The 18875-nt window shown below is 39.5% G+C and overlaps 1 protein-coding gene across 9 annotated transcripts in view; it reads right to left on the bottom strand.

The window, feature by feature from the left end:
* atp11a (ATPase phospholipid transporting 11A) overlaps positions 1-18875 on the bottom strand; it is a 39004-nt gene that overhangs the window by 9536 nt on the left and 10593 nt on the right. For all 9 annotated transcript variants that reach the window (XM_015048021.1, XM_015048018.1, XM_015048020.1 and 6 more), the window contains exons 2-22: positions 8287-8409; positions 7955-8044; positions 7206-7286; positions 7014-7121; positions 6763-6891; positions 6349-6452; positions 6219-6266; positions 5683-5747; positions 5527-5608; positions 4483-4633; positions 4193-4390; positions 4000-4113; positions 3608-3667; positions 3356-3522; positions 3193-3264; positions 2825-2898; positions 2619-2722; positions 1576-1757; positions 524-775; positions 240-417; positions 48-150 (exon numbers count right to left, since the gene is read on the bottom strand). In XM_015048021.1, the coding sequence (XP_014903507.1) occupies positions 48-150; positions 240-417; positions 524-775; positions 1576-1757; positions 2619-2722; positions 2825-2898; positions 3193-3264; positions 3356-3522; positions 3608-3667; positions 4000-4113; positions 4193-4390; positions 4483-4633; positions 5527-5608; positions 5683-5747; positions 6219-6266; positions 6349-6452; positions 6763-6891; positions 7014-7121; positions 7206-7286; positions 7955-8044; positions 8287-8409 (2485 nt within the window). The remainder of the gene's footprint in view (positions 1-47; positions 151-239; positions 418-523; positions 776-1575; positions 1758-2618; positions 2723-2824; positions 2899-3192; positions 3265-3355; positions 3523-3607; positions 3668-3999; positions 4114-4192; positions 4391-4482; positions 4634-5526; positions 5609-5682; positions 5748-6218; positions 6267-6348; positions 6453-6762; positions 6892-7013; positions 7122-7205; positions 7287-7954; positions 8045-8286; positions 8410-18875) is intronic.

The following is an 18875-nucleotide window of genomic DNA, read 5'->3' as shown; positions in this document are numbered from 1 at the left end:
TGTTCAGTTGTGTTTTCATTGTTTGCTTATGCTAGATAAACACCAACCGATGCCAACGTGAGCCTCCAGGATCATGCTAACATCATTTGCCCCATCTCCAATGGCGAGGGTGATCGGGTGCTCTTTGGACGATTTGATCATCTTGACTATCTGAAAACAAAAAAAAAAAAAACGCCAGCGATTGTTGTCGTTGCACCGACTGGATTTACCATGTTAACGCCTCACAGAATAATTTCTACCTGTGCTTTCTGAAGAGGAGCCATTCGACAGCAGAGCACTGCACTGCAGTTGCGGCAGATTTCCAGGAATATCTCTTTGTAATTCCCTGAGTTGGAGTCTTCCTGGCTGGGCCTCATTACAGCGGAAAGGGTGGCGCCGTCGATTATCAGGCCATAGTCGATGTACTCACTGGATAAACTGGAAAGACGCCACAGACCAATGGTTGGATGGTCTCATATTTCCATCCTTTGCATTTCTATTTAAATAAAGCAGAACAGAATCAATTGTGGTCACAAACACGCACCCAGAGGAGGCGTCGCGCGACATGCTTCCGTAATGCCGGAGCACCGTCCTGCTCAGCTCAAACAGGACGTCATGCAGGCTCTGCTCCTCCGTCCGCTTGGTGGTGAGCTCCAGGATCTGGGTGCTGCGGCGGAACAGCTTGCTAGCGTAGCAGGTAGCAGCCGCAGTCTCCATCTTATCTCCGGTCAGCACCCACACCTTCATGCCCGCCTTGTGGAGAGACTCGATGGTATCTGCAGCTTTCTCCTGCAGCCTGGGGAGGAAGTACGGGTTTAAGAAACATCAGACTATTGGCAAAAAGCATATAAAAAGAATCTGAGCTTTTGAGTCGACATCGTAACCCTGGTAGTATGAAACAAAGTATATATTTTGGAGTCAAATACAGCAATTTTCTATTTTTTCGCATTATAATTTGATAGAAAATGAGTGCATTTCAAAAATATATATGTCAAAAACAAGCAATTTTACACATATAAAAACTAATTTGAGTTTATTACGTAAAAACACAGGAAATTCCCAGTTTTATAAATGGTGCCAACATGTGCCAAGAGAAAAACACCTAGATATTTGTTTTTCTTTGCACGGGTAACATCCAGAGGTGGATCAATGGTTTCCAAATGTTTGTAGTCTTGTTCATAATGGTTCTAAAAGGTTTATATAATGTATAATGCAAAAACATTTTCAAAATTATGTTATCTCATTTTCTCTTAAACTAGCATCTGCTTTGACATTTACACTTCTGATGGAGTTTCCAAGTTTTAGCTTTATTTTGATACCAAGATTATTGAAATAGAGTTTGGAATTGCTGAGAAAAACTAAATTAGATTTGTTACTTTAACCACATAATTCAGAAAACAATGTGGGGATAATGAGATAAAGAAAGCAAACATCTTTTTTTTAATAATATTTTTACAGAAACATGCGCAGGTCACATTTTGTTCAGAACAGTTCCTTTAAAACTTGTGCTTTTTTTTTTTTCTTCTCCCCTACACCGGAGCACCCTGCTTTGGGATATTGGGGCTTGCAGAGTTTTAATGCTACACCACTCTCTACCTGTCCTCTACAGCGGTGGCTCCCAGCAGGATGAGGTCTCTCTCGATGAGGTCATACGCCTCGGCCACCAGCTTGTCCTGGTCCTGAAATTCCAACTTGGCCCTAGTAAGGAGGTGGCAGACCTGCTCGTACTGCTCCGGACTCAGCCGCCGATAAGCAACGCAGAGAGTCCTCAGGCCTTCCTGGAGGGAACACAGACAGACACGGAAAAGGCTTTGAAACATAAAGGCATTCGCTGTCAGCTCTGAGTAATGTAGGGTGCAGTGTGTGGGCACCGGGCTCACTTGTTCAACACCCACAACCTACATTTCCATTGCCACTGAAAGCTGTGAACTATCTGCTGCTGCAATCACTCAGAGAGAGATAGAGAGAGGAACCTCTTTTTGACCTGGTTTTTACAGCTACTTTAATTCACTTGATCTACTTCAGCTGAACAGACACACTGACCTGAAACCACACTCTCAAACAGTCACACCTGTTTCTTTAGAATGTCATTTTAAAGAAGTGATATTTTAACATTAGTAAATATTTTTTAGACAAACAATTGTTTTTAAACTGCAAAAACAAAATCTTAACAGTTATTTTTGTCTAGTTTCTAGTGCAAATATCTTATTACATTTGAAATCAGACAAAACTGATTGGATTTGCACGAGTGGTCAGTCTCCACCGTTAAATCAGATTGGACTTTAACCATTTGAATTTTTTAAATTAGGTTCTGTAAAATGTAAAATGTTTGCAATATGACTTGTGAATGTATTCACACCCCTTGGATTGTTTACATTTAATCAAACTCAACTCCATATTCATAAAAAGTGAAAATTTATAACGTTTACAGAGAAAATTTGGCTGATGTGGGCCATGCTTCACTGATTCACCTCTTGTGGTAACCTTGGAAACTGTGGTCAGGATGTAGCTGTGGAAACCACAAACGCTGTGCAACCTTTACAGCTCAAAACTGCTTCTTATGAGAACGTCTTCAAGTTATTCTCAGGGTTTCTGAGGAAATGTGGATGGGTGACTATGTGTTGTGTTTTTGTCCTTACCACTGCGTTTCGCTCCACCCGCGCTTTGATCTGCTCCATCTTTCCTGAAACCACTCTCGGGAAGATGGAGGAATCGGCTCCTTTGCAGAACAGGTACAGCTCACCTGCTCACAAAAACAGAAAAAAAAAACAGAGTAAGAGGAGAAAAAAAAAAACACTAAAGCATAAAAATAAACAAGATATGTATACAGTTTTAGATGCGTTACCCGTGCTGGACCTGACGATGACGCTCATCCTCCGTCTCACAGAGTCAAAAGTTAAAACTTCTAGCAGCTCAAACCTGCCGTTAAAAATACAGAGCAAAATAACTGCAGCTGAGTTTGTGAATCATGGACAAAAACCTTTAGAATCTACAGAGGAAACCTCAAACAAAAGGTCAAACATGATGCAAAGCAATCTTCTTATCCTAGCTGGAACACTAATTGAATTACGAATATGCACAACATTGAGAAGTTTGAAATTTTCATGCATTTCTCTCTGTATTACTAATTAAATCGTTTTGTAAACTGTGTGAGACGGATTAAATAAAAAAAAAAACAATCCAGACGTGGTGAGTGTTTGGGGTCACACTAACCTCTCTATCTCATCTTCCCTGTTTAAGATCTCCATCTGACCGTCCTTCAGCCGCAGATAGGTGAAGCCCAGCCTGCAGCACAGAGCGTTTTAACAGGAGTGAGTGACTAAATGAGTTGGGGTCGGGGGGGAATCTTAATTCTTCATGCGTTTGTCTGCTCCACCTCTTCATGCCCTCCACCAGCGCCACCTCGTCTGGCGAAGAGGAGATGTAGAAGGAGGAGGACTTGCCCTGGTGGATGCCATGTTTGATCCCATCCACCGTCTCCTCCTCCTTCACCTGTACCGTGTGGCACAAACACAAGGCGCGGAAAAACAGTTCCTCACGCTCCTGTGGTGGACGAACAGAGCTGTTACGCACACACATACACACACACACACACACCCTAAAACCGTCAGGGAGGGAATTCACTCACCCTGGCTTCAGGCCCTGGCGATGTGTCGATCATATCGATGCCAGCAGCACCAGGCATCACCTGGCAACAACAAATTCAAGTGAAAGTTACTATTTTTAAGATTTGTCTTTCTTTTCTGGTTTACTTTTCCAATTACTAAGCCATACAGAGTGTTTTTGGACTCAAGATATGAGAGCAACAAAATTTAATCAGGTTCACGTTTTAATCAGCATTAATTTAATAAAAACAAACAGCTAATCAGCACTGATGATACAAAACCACAAATTTTACAATTTGGTTCCTTGAATTTTTCTACAAATAAATGCAATTGTTTATTTGTCTATTTGGATCAGAGGGATTCAACATAATTTGGTTGGCAAACTTGCTGTGAATAATAACCATTTTATTATTACCTGTCCATTACAGATGATATCAGGTACGTAAACGTTTCCGTCCACACAGCACTCTATGAACTCCATGTTGTTCTCGGTCAGAGTCCCCGTCTTGTCCGTGAAGACGTACTCCACCTGGAAAGAGCAGAGTTGATTACCGCACCTTTACTTTCCTGTACTTAAAGCATCTGAGGTTTCCCCAGTGGATCTCTACCTGGCCCAGCTCCTCGTTCAGGTCTGACGTGTTGACCACGGCTCGCTCGCCCAGCTCCTCGTCAAACATCTCATCGTCCCACATGATGAAGTAGGACCCCAGGAACTTCTGCATCTCCACGGTGACGTACATGGAGACAGGGATGATGTAGTTGAACAGCACCATGAAGGCCAAGAAGTCCGTGAACGCCCTGATCAGCTGAAGAGGAAAGCGACGAAGAGGAGCCTCAGAAACTTAAAGGATGAAGAATTTGTTCCGTCGGGTCTAGAGGAAGTTAGCTGAAAGCTCACAACGTGTCTTTGCCTCTCGCTCTCCGTCTTCCCATTGTACCACGGCTCGTCTCTGTTGGGGTCGGCCTGCCACACGTACTTCAGCGCCGTGTTGATGACGGCTTTGCTGATGAGGATGCACAGGTAGACCACCAGGTAGGCGTTCATTGACCTGCAGGGGGAGACAACGAGCAGCTGCTGAGAATTCATTATAAAGACGAATGCTATTTTAGTCTGAACAGTCCAGTTTTCTGATTTTAATCATTTATTTACATATTACATACAGTGCCACAAAAAAGGTATGTATTCCCTTACGTCACATTAATATTTCAAATTATCAAAGAAATGTCAATATTACACAAACATTTAATAAATTAAAATTTATGATAATTCTTGTTTTTATTAATTCTTTTAAGTTATTGTTGCACAATACTCTCAGCCTGACAAACAAGCAGCTCAAATAAATCACAAAAACTTACAAACTTTCCAATCTGCACCGTTTCATAAAGTGATGTGTATTCATTACCGATTCCCAACAGCAAGTTTTGTTTTAGGAAGAACAAATTGTGCTAAATCAATTAATATTTTATTCATATTTCTCCACATAGACACTGCTACTAAATCAAATAACTGAGAAATCCACAGCAGAAAAAACTGTCAGACAGGTGCAGATAAAGAACTGGCCAAATAAAAAAAACATTCACAACGTCGAGCCGAGTTAATTTTGGTTAAAAGGAAGACAAATGCCAAACGACAGTAGCAAACTGCAAATGAGATCCACCTACGAGCCATCTGGACAGAAGACTCCATCAGTGGCAGATGGAAAGAAATAGACTGAGTCTCTGCAGCGAGCCGCTGAGACTCACAAACCAGCAGTCAGTGAATAAAAGATTTGAGATGTGAACAGATGGGCATTAAACAAAAATTAGACGATTATCTAATCCAGTGTGAGAAAAGAAGATGATCAGGCTGCAGCTTTGATGGAGAATATCAGACGGAGCTAAACAAGGCGGTTTCTAAAATTAAAACTGAAGGACTGGGAGATGGTGGGGAGGGAGGGCTTACTTTTCCACCGCCGATCGCTTCTGAGATTTGGACTGGTAGTTGAGAGCCATCTTGGTTTCCATGCCAGTGTAGATAGCAACACCTTAACGCAGTAAGAACACAGTTTTAAAACACACTAAATCACATGTAAAGATTCTGGTGTATTTTGTGCGTTACCGTAGATATATTCAGTGTTTTTAAGCGTCGCTCCGCGAAGCAGCAGGTTTTGAGACGCCAAAGATCTATGGAGGACAAACACTCTTTTAATGTCGTTGATTTGGTCATTAATGAAGAGAATAATTATTATTACAAAACCAGATGAAGAAACTAAAAAAAAAAACTTTTCTGCTGCATCCAAATACAGTGAAATGTCACACAAAGTACTACTCTACATTCATAAATCCACAAATTTTTATGCTGCCGCTCTAAAATCTTGCATTGAAATGTATTATAATCTAATAAAACCAAAACTAAACAAATCAAATGATATACTTGACAAAAAAACTACAATCAGGTCAAATTAACAGTCAACTCTGATGCAAAACCTGCAAAAATCTAGAACGCTGCAGATGAAGAGATTATATTTTAAAGAATCACATAATAACTTCATAAAATGAAAATTAGAGTTTCACAATGTCCTAAAAATCAGACAGAAACAAACTGAATCGTATGGATGTTTACTAGAGACAGTTTTCTTGTTATGTTTGGCGTACCTGGACACAGGCTCATTTCCCATGTAAATGTTGATATTGCCCCTAAATCTGGACAGAAAAGAGCAGAAAAGACGTGAGGTCAGACATGTTTCTGATGTCAATTCAAACCGTCTGTGTCTGTTGCACTGACTTGTACAGGTCTGGCTGCGGCTGTTCACAGTCTATGGTGGCATGGATGCAGTTAACCTCTTCCTCTGTTTTGTAAGCTTTGGTCTCTTGAACTGCATGGTACGTCTGAAAAAAAGGTTAAGTTCATATCTGAAGAGCAGAAAGAGTGTAAGTGGTAAAAACAAAGCAGGAGAAAGTATGAAGCCAAGATCAAATGCTACTTGTTTGTGTCTGAACTACCCAGAAATATGACAAATCTGTGCAAATTTGAAGCATGAAAGTGTCTAATGCAGAAATTAACAGCAACATACAGCCACTTTTTTTTTTATTTAGAATCCATGTATAATTTTACTTTGACTTCACCATAAGTTTATTTTGTGCAATCTGCAACAGATTAAATGTAAAAAACATGAAATATCATCTGCATAAATCCCACCTTGTGGCTGCTTTCCCCGTCCAGGCTGGCCGTTGTAACGTAACACGTCCCGTCATCTCGGGACGAGGAGAGAAGAATGAGATCGCACGGAAAAGACTCATCTTCCTTCACGTACACCACATCTCCGACCTGAAAGGACAGAGAAGATGAAGCTCATTAAACCCACTAATTCCAGGAAGCTTCTTTGCTCTGGTTAGCTTCTGCTAAAGTTTTACCGATAAATACGATCAGAGCGAGTTACAGTCACGCACCGTAAGCTTGCGACTGTGTTTGCGGCTCACTTTCCCGTGCTGCACCACCTGGACCAGACACTGGTTGACAGCTTTGTCTGCTTTGTGTCTCAACCAGTCCTCATAGCCCTGCGGGACACACAGAGGAAGGATTGTCTGATGTGTGGAGTTGAAGCTGATGTGGACATATGAAGCAGAACGATCAGGTCTCACCTGTTTAATGGCCGTCACAATGATGACAAAGAAGAGCGGCAGCCCGCTGGTGACGGGACTTGTGGGAGTGTCGATGATTAGCTGCGGTCACAAACACGAAATAATGATGAAAGTCTAAATTACACAAAGCTAAAAACAGTCATATCTGAATCATAAATGCCGAATATTTTTCCCCCCTTTTATCATCATGAATAGCTGAAGTTAGCTTTTGTTACTTGGAGTTAAACATAAATGTTTCTTTCACTTTTCTTGCAGCCTGACTGCTGTACATAAAAAATAAACATTTTCCTCAAGAATATGCTGGATTATTTTCTCAATGACAAGAAACTAATCCAGATGCTGCAGGAAGTAACAATCCATCCAAGAAGCTCTGCTGAGCATCCACTACCCAGTTTGATCATAGACATAATCGCATGCTAATGAGTATTAAATTCAATGAAAACTAAGCTTTGTAGGAAAATACTAAACAAACTAAACCTGACAAACTAGGCAACCTTTGCAATGACAGAAAAATATTCAAAAAATTGGAATATTTGACATTTAAGGAGCAAATTTGTCTGTGAAAATTTATAATTTATGAGGAAATGCATCAAATCTGTTCTTTCAGCAAATTTTTATTTTTAGTCTGTACTCCAGTTAGCGATTAATCGATTACTAAATTATTCGACAGTTATACAAAAAAATGAAATGGCACGTACTATATACATATAAACCACTGATCTTTCACAAAATATGAAATGTATTTTTACCTGAACCAGAAAGATGATAAGAAAGTAGAAGTTGGCCACTCTCCTGAACTGCTCAAACATGTTCTTGGGGATGAAGTTCCAAAAAGTGTACTGGAAACACAAGAGGTGAAATATTCAATCTGTGTGTCAATTCAAACAAGTAATTGATCAGCAGAAACAAAAACAGCAAAGAAGAAACATGACAAAGTGTTTTCCTTTCAGTCAGAAAGTCGGTGAAACACTGTTTCTTTTACAGAAACGTTTTAATCCAGCGTTCTGTTGCAAAGTATAAATCAGCCACACAGTGAAGGCTGAAGAGAGACATGTTTTTGTGTCTTTATGCTTTCACCGACCTTGGAGGAAACTATTCTGTTATCTGGAAACCTCTGCTGAATGAAGGCCTCAGCTCCTGGAGGAGGTTCCTTATGTCCGATATAAACCGTCCTGGTGTCCACACAGTTCTCCTCCCCAGCACACTGCAGGAGGAAGAAGACAGAAAATAAATAAATAAACGTCAAACTTCAACACAAACATGCCTGTTTTTAGTGTGTCTGCTCTATTTATTCAGTCTAAATCGACCCCAGTGGGCTTCTCAGACATTTGCAGAGGGCTACAATGAGTTAGCAAATTGTTCTTAATGAATGAGAGTTTTTGTTGCCACAGATACAAGGATGTGCATGTGACTCAGCCTGGAATGCGGCAGGAAACGTGTCCACACACTCTCCCCCCCACCACACACACACACACACACATTTTCACAGCGTGATAAGAGAATGAGAAGTTTCATCCATTGGTCTGGCACTGTGATTCTCTTTTCAATACAACAAGGAAAATTATCCACATCAATTTCACGTATTCAGTCAATCTAACATTTAATATTAAACACAATTAATGACAAAGCCTCAAGTAACATCCAGACTATGTCAGTTTTTTTTTTTTTTGCACTTTTAAGTAATAAAACAAATGTGCTTAAAAAAAACACACACACAAAAAAATATCTTACTTTGGAGGTTTGATTGACAAGAATATCAAATATGTTTTACCAATATGTAAAAATAAAAAAAAAAATAGAAGAAAACTCATCCTATGGCCACTGTTATGTATGGTGGAGGATCTGTGATGCTGAGGTTTCTATTCCAAAACAATAGAAACAAAGCCTCAGAATACATGAAAATCTGAGTTACATTTCATTTGAATGTTATTTAAAGCATGTAGAAAATCAGGTCGTCTGCTGTTAGCGGATAGTGTTGAATAACAAAGAAAAACATTATATGAACATGTCCTCAGTTTTCAGCACCATCTTAGCTTGATTAATTATGTCTCAATTCAAGCTTTTGCAAAAGAAAACTAGAATAACAGCGTTATTTAATCCGAGACTGAGTGAGAGACGCACTTAATCAGGGAATCGGCTTAACTTCAATCCTTCCTGTCTTGTTTTCTTCCTTCAGTCAGTCCCCACTTTTGTTTTCATAAAGTCTGCCTCCTCCAGCAACCTGAACCAACAAACTCTGGGAGATTTTTAATTCCTCGCTAAAACAGCCTGCCGATGAACACACGCAAAGACGATCACAAGGGGCTGATAAAAGTCGACAGTAATCTGTGGCCACTGAATGAGATCGAGTGTCAAGAGGCTGCATTTATTTAGATCTTGTGACTTCTAATTAACGAGCAAACTAAATGACGGAGATAAACAGATTTATGTTTACTTTTTTTTCCCCCCACACTTGGCGTTTCAGATCGGCAAACAAATTTTAATATCAGACAAAGATGACATGAGAAAATACAAGTATTTGTTTAAATGTGGCAAAAGTCACATTTAGTTTCTATCAGCATCCAGCTGTACCATGAACAGATTTTAAAACAGTATCATGTCCAATCTTATAGACAGATTTCTTCCTTTCAGTGAAAGAGGACATGAAAGCAAACGGCTTGCCAAATTAAGTCGCCCCCACAGAGCTCCTGTTCCCTCTTTCCTCTCCCACCTGCCTGCTTCGTCTGCTTCACCCAACATCCTTTTTGCATGTCCTTCTACCTTGAGGCATGTGCTTTAAAAGAACTTGAAAATCAAACCAAAACGTATGTGCTGCAGGTTATTTCACAGCAGCAGTAGATTTAAATCCGACTGAAAATGAAGGAATTACAAGATTGTACATATTTATGCATCAAAGCGTTTGTTTGTGACCTTTATCTCAATCAAACCACATCCTGCTAACTAATTTGTCATCGCTTGAAAATGGTGGTGGTTGTTAGTTTTGTGTTAAAAAAAAAAAAAAAAGATCACTGATCTGAGACGATTCAAATCCCAGTAACTGGATTTTGCATCATGTAACTATTAATAGCACCCTAATAAATAACTGTTTAGGCTTAAAGTTAGCAAAAACAGGTCTTAATTTGTCATCAGCTGCAGCAGTGAGCAGAACGGCAGGCGTCTGTTGCTGCTGCCAGTTTTCCCAGTGATGCCTCTTTATTGGTTTTCTCACCTCCCTCCCTCCCTCCCTCGCCACAACCTGGACGGCCTCGAAGACAATCCCTGCTATATCGATTATGCTCCGCTTTCATCTGGATTTGAGCTTTTTACATAAAAGCCCGTCTGCATTTAATCAAATAATAAAAAACGTCTTTGCAAAATAAAAGCTAGACTCGTAACCCGGAGCCGCCTCGGCCTTCAGGTGTAACCGGAGACTTTAAGCCATTCTGGAGCGCGATAATAAACTTTTATCGGCGTTTTGTGTTTCAGGATGTGGAGGATTTCAGGAGCGTATTTATAGTTGGGAGGGAAACGTGTGCGGTACGGAGAGGAGGATGGGGAGAGCGCAGAGGCTCTGTATCTGTCCGCCTCACTCAGCATCCGCATCTTTTCTTACAGTGGCGGAGAGCAGAGGCAGCCCATCAGGGATCAGCCCTCAGAGGCCAACATCCCCGCAGCATCAAACATGCATGAGAGCAGTCAGACGCAAAGTTACCTCTGTAGTTACTCCTGCAAACTACTGGCTATATTTAGACAAACTACCCGTCATTAGTTTGTCTTGTCAATTACATGTGGATTCTGTGTTTAGCTACATCTTGTCCCCACATTGAACTGTTGAAGTGCTATTGCCATTGATGTAACCCTAAAACTTTAAAAAGGTAAAATCAGAACAGTAAATGTTTTTTTTTAAATGTACCACCAACATTGCTAAACATCTCATCACTTTAGCTTTAGAAAGTAACTCGGAAATTCTGAATTACTAAAAGTTTGGTATAAAAGAAAAGGGGTGCCTGAAAGTATTCCTTAAATACCGACTCAGGTTGATGATTTTTAAAGAATAAACAGCCATATTTGTTATGCAATACCCATAAATAGTCACAAATATTAAAAAAAATGCTACAGAATGCCATCGACAAAGAAAAATGGCAAAAGATCAATTATTCATTGCATCACTAAGATTTTAGCCGTCCAATTTTAAAGTGCGAGCGTGCCAGTTCTTCACAAATAGCCCACGCTGGAAGCATTAGAGCCAGAAACCTGGAGCCCCGCTGTGATCAGGAACCCATAGTAAACAGGAAGAGCTGGACCCACCCGCCCGCCCACTCACACTGACCGCCACGCTTTCTGGAAAAATGACCCCATTTAAGTTTAGCCCCCCCCCCCCCCGATCCACCCACTCACCAAACCACCCACTCACAACAACTCTAACAAAGAGAAATGGATTCAGGTACAAGAAAAAGAAACCAACTCCAGTTACTGGAGGTTTGTAAAGCTGCAAGACAGAAAAAAGGCTGCTGATGCTTTTCTCACCACAGAAAAATGCTTCTACATAAAAAAAAAAATGCAACAAAGAAGAAAGACCTATTTTGTGAATGTTTCAAATCAAACTAGTTCCATCAGGAAAAGATACAGAGGTCGTTGTAAAACAATTATGTTGCCCTCAGAGACAATCTTGAAGTAAGGTGATAGTTATGTCGCCTCAAAGACCCAAATAGGAAAAATTCATTATTTTTCTAAAAAAAAAAACCCCCGCAAAAAACAAGTTGTCACTATAGCCAAAACAGAAACACTGTAACTATGACAACTGGCCAGGTTATACATTTCTTATAAATTTCTTTTATGTTTTTTGACATTTTTGAAGGGACCTCCAGAACGACTATTCTTGCAGGTGAAAGGTCAAAGATAAGGGGTTCAACACAAAATCTGAACTTTACTAGTTTTCATCTGTATTTGTTTTTATTTATTTTCTTATTTGTATTTTTCTAAATAAATTGGGAATAAAGAATATAACTGATCTACAGTGGTGTATGTGACTGCCCTGTGACCCTGGAAAGAACAAACAGGTGGATTAAAGGATGGAAGGATGCATTTATTTTTTTTTATTCATTTATTAAACAGGTTTTTTTATTTTTACTTCAAATTACTCTACAAGCAAAAGCCCCAGAAAACCATTTGTGCCACTGACATTGGGGCCACGTCACCAGAGCTAATTCTGCATGACGCCTGCCAAGCCCTGATAACATTTGGAGGACACTGGGGAAAAAATAAATAAAAAAATCACAGTAAAACACACAAATCCATGTTTGTCTGCGGCTTCACATGAGCGCGTACTTGTTTCAACTGATGACTAATGTGGTTTATCTCCCACTGCAACAGGCAGAATCCCAACAAAAACTAAAACACACATCTAATTTATGCACCGTTTATCTACTTTGGCTGTCCAAGGATGATGCTTGCATGCCACAGTTTGCTCTCAAATTCTACTTAGCTAAAAAAAGAGAAAAAAAACAAGGTCTTTCCAAAACAAACAGGTGTCAAACAAGGCCATGAGTGTGTCATAAACATGCACTGCTGAGGATTTCGAAAGAAGAAAAAAAAAAATTGCCTCCAATTTCATTTCATCAAAAATTTGTTGAATATTTTCTACCTGCGACACCCAGTCTGTTTGTGGCAACCTGGGATTGTGTTTGTGTTGCTTCAGCCACAGATTAGAAAGCAGCTGTGCTCCCCATCTGTCTCGTTCAGCCTCACCCGGGCCAACAGGCCAGGCCGAATAAGATAATCATAAATCCCCATCATCCACCTATGAAAAGTCACTATTATGCCTTTAACAGTGACGGGAGGCGTGGGCAGGTCTGAGATTCAGGATTCAAGTTTTAGTGCATAATCATTTCTTTCAGTATTTTGTACACAACACGTTTCTTACCAAGTGCAGATATGCTTAAAGGTCTGATATAAAAAACAGTACATAGTTTGGCAAATGCAGTTTTAAAACAGGTCAAATAGAGTAGGTGGCGCTCCTTTAGTGTTCATATTTTGAAATGGTTTCAAAATTGCAAATTGGTCTTTTCTGTAAAAAGCTAAGTTAGGTTGTCGGGACTTGAAAGTTAAATTCAATACAAGTCAGTTGATTGTTAAATACAAAGTTGAACCCCCATCTGTTTGCAGACTAACCTATTAGAGGATTTATCTATGGAACGTAATTTTGAATCATTTGTTGATTTTCTATTTCAACATGTTAGCATACACGGCAAGTCAGGAAACTGAGCCTACAGTTTCCTGACTCTATTTAAAGACACTTCTTGTGTGTATACTGACATAAATATTTACAGCATGCCTTATGATTTGCTATCCAAGGCTTTTGAACTTCACAGCTGGACTGTTTCATCAAGTCTTGGATCTTAAACTCCAGGCAGGCAGATGAAGAACAAACAAAGGCAAGCCCACATGAATCCTCTCAAAAAGTGGATATTCCTGCAAATGACTGCAAGTAAGTAGGTGACCTGAATGCAACAGCTTAAAAGTGACGCTCCTTCCTGGCAGCTGAACAAAACAGGCTGTGAGATGACGACACCTTCAGTCTCCGCATCAACAACAGAAAGAAACGGCAGAGTACAGAGAAAATTAGCCAAGCAAATTATTTGACAATCTGTCTGGGGGATTTTATGTTTTCACATACCGCACACTCGAAATGCCTTAATCACAAGAGAAAAATGTTGGTATTAATCAGTCAGTGGCGATTCTGCATTTCTGTCGCTTGCAGTGTGTGGGAAACACATCTGCCATAAAACTGCACCTGCAAGTTTCTACTAGCCTGGATAAGAGACTAATAACAAGTAGGGGCAGTAACCAAGATGGTTACCACTTAAAAGATCTCAAAATGCATAACTACAAGATGATAATTTAGACAGGATAGGTTTTCCTTTTTTAAATAAGCTTGACTTAAGGTCATCCAAAGGAATAAAAAAAAAAAAGTTTAATTTTTTCCTTGAGTTATTTTTATTGTAGTGCACAAAAAATAGTTTAGTTTCACCTACAAAACTTGCTTTTGTCAATATCTCATCAAAATGTACTAACATAAGTACATTATTCCTCAAAGACTGAGTCCTGGAATCTTCATAATATGAAGAAATCAGACCCCAGGTTTTATTGCACCTTCTTTTAATATAGGAAATATTTGAGTGGTTCTTTTTCTTGTGGTGAAGATTGTGTGATAGAAAGATTAAGCCTCAATTTTTCCAACTGATTTTTAGACAATGAGACTGATTTACGAATCTTAATTGAGTTATTGAATCTTAATCACATTACATCACAGTCATTTCTTTTTTTAACTCTATAACAAAGGCAAATGACTAATGAAAGATGGTGTTTTAGAAGAAATAAAAACAAGGAAAATATAATTTCTCTTAAATGTTGTCATATGTCATCCTTAGTCTTCAATATACACTAAAATGTACGAGTGTTGTTGGTCCAGTTCAAAGCATAGATCGTCTAAACTTGATACTCAGTCAAAGGAAGTACAGTGATGTAGCTTTTATTGCCTGTATAGAAACTGAAAGTTGAAATAAATAAATTATACAGTGAAAAATGAAGACTAAAAACAAGGAAATATGCGAGGGTAAAGGGCAGGACAAAAAAACCTCAGGAGATTCTTCATCACGAGATGACAAGAACTGAAATAGACGTTCACCTGCTTCCATTACCAATGTGGGTCAGAAGAGGTTTTTTCCTTCCTACTATGTGTCCGAGACACTGGGTACAGCTTTGTTTTTGATAGGATCAAAATGAGTGCATTAAAATATTACTACAACATGCTACTGTAGCCTTTACATCTACAACTCGAAACAAAGGAATCCCTGCTGCACTGTGTTGCACAAACTAAAAAGGAGCAAGAGGAAACCACGTTTTCACATACCTTTCAGGCTTTTATAGTAATCTTTACACCATGAGAAAGTGCAAATATTCACCGAGAAAGAATTGAAGAACTCATTAGAGATTGACAAAGCTCTAATATTACACTAAATAATGCACAACAAGAGCCAGGGAGCAGACAGATGCATGGCTTTGCTCCTCTGAGCTGAACAGAAGAGTGATTGTTGTGGGTTTCCTGCGGACAAGCGAAGCCATTCGTCTGGTGTCACAGAGCCTTAAACCTGCTGGTCGTGCTCGCCTTCTCTGAAGGGAAGGCTGCCGTCACTTACGTGACGTCCCATATAACTCGGCCTCCGGTGATGACAGGCGTGATTCTGAGAAGTTCTCAACACTTAGATCGCCTGATTATGCTTGTGAAATCAGAAGTGATGACGTAAAGAGATTACTGCAGAAACTACAAGGGAAGTAGTTTAATGTAGCAACTGTTTAGTCATGCAGAAACTGTCTTTACTCAAGAATTAAGTAATTTTTTTTACTCAAGAACGGGAGTAATTTTTCTTGCTTTCTGACATTAAAAACAGACAAAAATGTTTCGGTTTCTAGCCAGTTAACATTAGCAAAAAAAAAATAATAATAATGAATAACCAGTAGTTATTTCAAATTCAGATGTTTAACTGCACTAATAGAAAGGCTGCCAACATTTTTGTAAAATCTAAGTCATACCGTTTTTCATTTTACGCACATATGTTAATGTATTAAGCACACACCACTTCTGACAAAATGGAGAAATGGAAATAAACAACTATTGTTACATTTGAAGGAAGAAAGAAGCATTTTGTGGAAATATTGGAGCCATCTCTCAAGACAGCCAGGAAGTTAAAGTTTGGGGCCAAATGGGTTTCCAGATAAATAATGACCCTACAGTCAAATTAGATACAGAGAGTCTTAAAGCAACACAGTCCAGGCTTTGGAGAGATAATTAAAAAGTCCTGACTGCAGTCGAGTGGAATATTGGTGGTCGGAGCTGGTAAAATGGTGCAAGTATGGCAGCCCATAAACTAGTTCTGTCCAGAGAAACAGGTCAGAACTGAAGCGAATTATTGTGAGAAACTTGTGGAACAAAACCAAAATCATTTGACTGAAGTCTCACCGCTGGTCTCACTTTAAAATCAAATATAAGAAACTGAATTGTGTGTTTTCATTGGCTGTTAGGGATAATCATCAACACTGAAGAAGCAAGGTCTTGAACTACGTTACTGTGTGTAATGTAAGAGTTTCACTTTTTAAGCTGAATCACTGATGCAAGAAACCCTATTAATGTTTATTACGCTGCACCTGTATAAAGCTAACTCATCCAGCTACAGCGAACCTGCAGTTCGGGTCGTCCACGGCACTTGGACAATAGCAGTAACCCGCAGCCCTGCTGGTCATCAGGCATCTGTTTTCCTCAGGGTGACAGAACTATTAAACGGCACATCTCGTGTGCACGCATTTCATCTCCATGTGTCTGCGTGTTCACTTACCGCGGTAATGCAAAGCTACCTCCAAGACTCTGATGAGATCAGAGGAAAAGTCCTAAAAAGCCCCTCAGAAGCTTCATCTGCAGCCTTTATTTACCAACTTCTGAACACTTTCCTTCTATAAACAGTCTCGTTTCCAAACGTCGCTTGATTACAGGATTTACATTACAGATAATCATTTCCACATGCGTGCACATGTCCGCATGTGGATGAGTTGAACTAAATAAGGAAAAAGATTTGTCTAGATAAACCACTGATGTATGCAAGTGAAAACAGTCATTAGGCACAGGAAACGGCTTCTGATTATACACGACTGGGAACCTTTTAGTCAGAGTAATTGTGGAATAAATGGTTCCTGTAACACAAGTTTTTAGCGTTTGTTTCTGTTGATGAACTGTTCGGCAGACCTATATTATTGGACTGGAGTAGCAGCAAAGAGGAATTTAGTGAAGAATGAATCGCTACGAAGGAATTAGCCTAAAGTCAAGAAAGACTCAAAGATCATATGCAGTAAAACTTTGATGAAATAAAAAAATGCAGCAGCTGTTAGAATGACGCAAGGCAAGGATTATTAGCAACTAGTTTGCTATAATTCCTGGGGAAAAAAAAAAAAAAAAAAAAAATTTACCAAGAGAGAGGAAAAATTACATACACCCACCAATTAATGCACCTGAAATTAAAGTTTATAGATGCTAAAGTTTTGGGAATGCTGCCCTTTCTCAAACAAATTTTATATAAAGTCCCCATATAGTAATTAGATTTCAACAAGATTATACCATCTTTTACCTTATATTTTAATTAATCTCTTCCTATGACATATACCCTGTCCTCTTTGCTGCTATTCTGTTTCCAGATGTCCTGTCTTATACAGTTATAAACACAAAATCACACCCTAGCACCTCTGCCACCTGGTTTAGCAAGTTATCTTGCCAAACTAAATAACTAAGAAATAAATAACAGGTTCACTTGTCAGTCTGGATTTTCCTCTACCAGGGTATTTTCCACTGATCACCTAACGTTGTCTTCAAACATTCCGTTTTGAAGTCGGATGGGAGATTGACACCCATTTTGTTCTTAACATATCAATCATACCATTTCAATCCAACAACGTTGCGCTCCACGCCTCGTTTTGTTCTGCTATGCAGTCATCGGTTGTGACTGAATCGGCTGAAATAGCCTTGGGAGGTCAAGACCATTTCTGCAATGAGCCATGAATGTCTAATTGGTAAATTTTTTTAAACCCAACATAAAATAAAGACTCAACTTCCAGAGTAAATCTAAAGAGCAGCTGACTTGTATTTCCACTTAAGACATGCTACTTGTGTAAACAATTACATGCTTATTGTCAGGAACAACAAAAGTTTAAAATATTGATAAGAGATCTGATTTTATTAGCTGTCCAGATTACTGCTGCCAAATAGACAGCAGAGTGGCAGAGGAAGAATGAAGAGACCTGCATCAGTCTCTTCATTCTGCTGCTCTTACCAAACCCTCTAGTTTTTGTCAAACTCCAACGCAGCTATGAAGGGCCTGCTTTTACCGAGGCCTCACTCTGCCTCATTACTCATATCTTCATGACCTTTTAATATTTCTACCTCACTGCTCTCCCATTACCAGTTCAGCCAACTATTTCCCCCGTTGTTCTCCATCGGTCTTTAAAAGTCAATCATAGGAGAATCAACAGATGAAGCCAAATCCTTCTAGAGATTCGATTCTTTGTTTCAGTTTTAAATGCCGTTACTCAGATTCCTAACCTACTGTTCAAACCAATGATAGGAATGTTTTTCCAACATCTGACCTGCAAAAAAATACAAAATCATTTAAGCTGCAGTAAAAACGTTTCATGGAACTATTTTTTTTAAATCTGGAGACATAAACTATAACTCCATTACTCAAAGAAGAAAATTAACCTTGATCCCCCAAGGCAAAAACAAAACAGTGAAAGTTATATCAGGCTACCGAGCCTTTCCTATGGATGGAAAAACGTCAGCAAAGACTTTTTACTTTTCTACTATAAACGCCTACTGTTACGGCCAGTGGCCTTTTCTGTGTTTGTTGTTTTTCAGTGGCTAATCAGATTGACTCCACCTGGAAGTGGGTGCTGCCCTGCTTGTCCTGTGCCACATCCTGAGGCCTACCGTGATTGGGTCATCAATTGCCGGCTCCACCAATCACTGTTGAGGCCTCCCTTTAAGAACCAAGGACATCCTGGGAGAAGGCGCGGCTGTTTCTTTGTTTAGACAGCTTGCCACTTTGTTAGGTGTTTGACTGCTGTAAACTTGTTTTGATAGCTCTGATAACC

The sequence above is a fragment of the Poecilia latipinna genome, unplaced genomic scaffold (genome assembly GCF_001443285.1).
Source record: "Poecilia latipinna isolate Pla-1442-1.1 unplaced genomic scaffold, P_latipinna-1.0 Scaffold856, whole genome shotgun sequence".
Classification (NCBI taxonomy): domain Eukaryota; kingdom Metazoa; phylum Chordata; class Actinopteri; order Cyprinodontiformes; family Poeciliidae; genus Poecilia; species Poecilia latipinna.
This window is presented reverse-complemented; position numbering and strand designations above follow the sequence as displayed.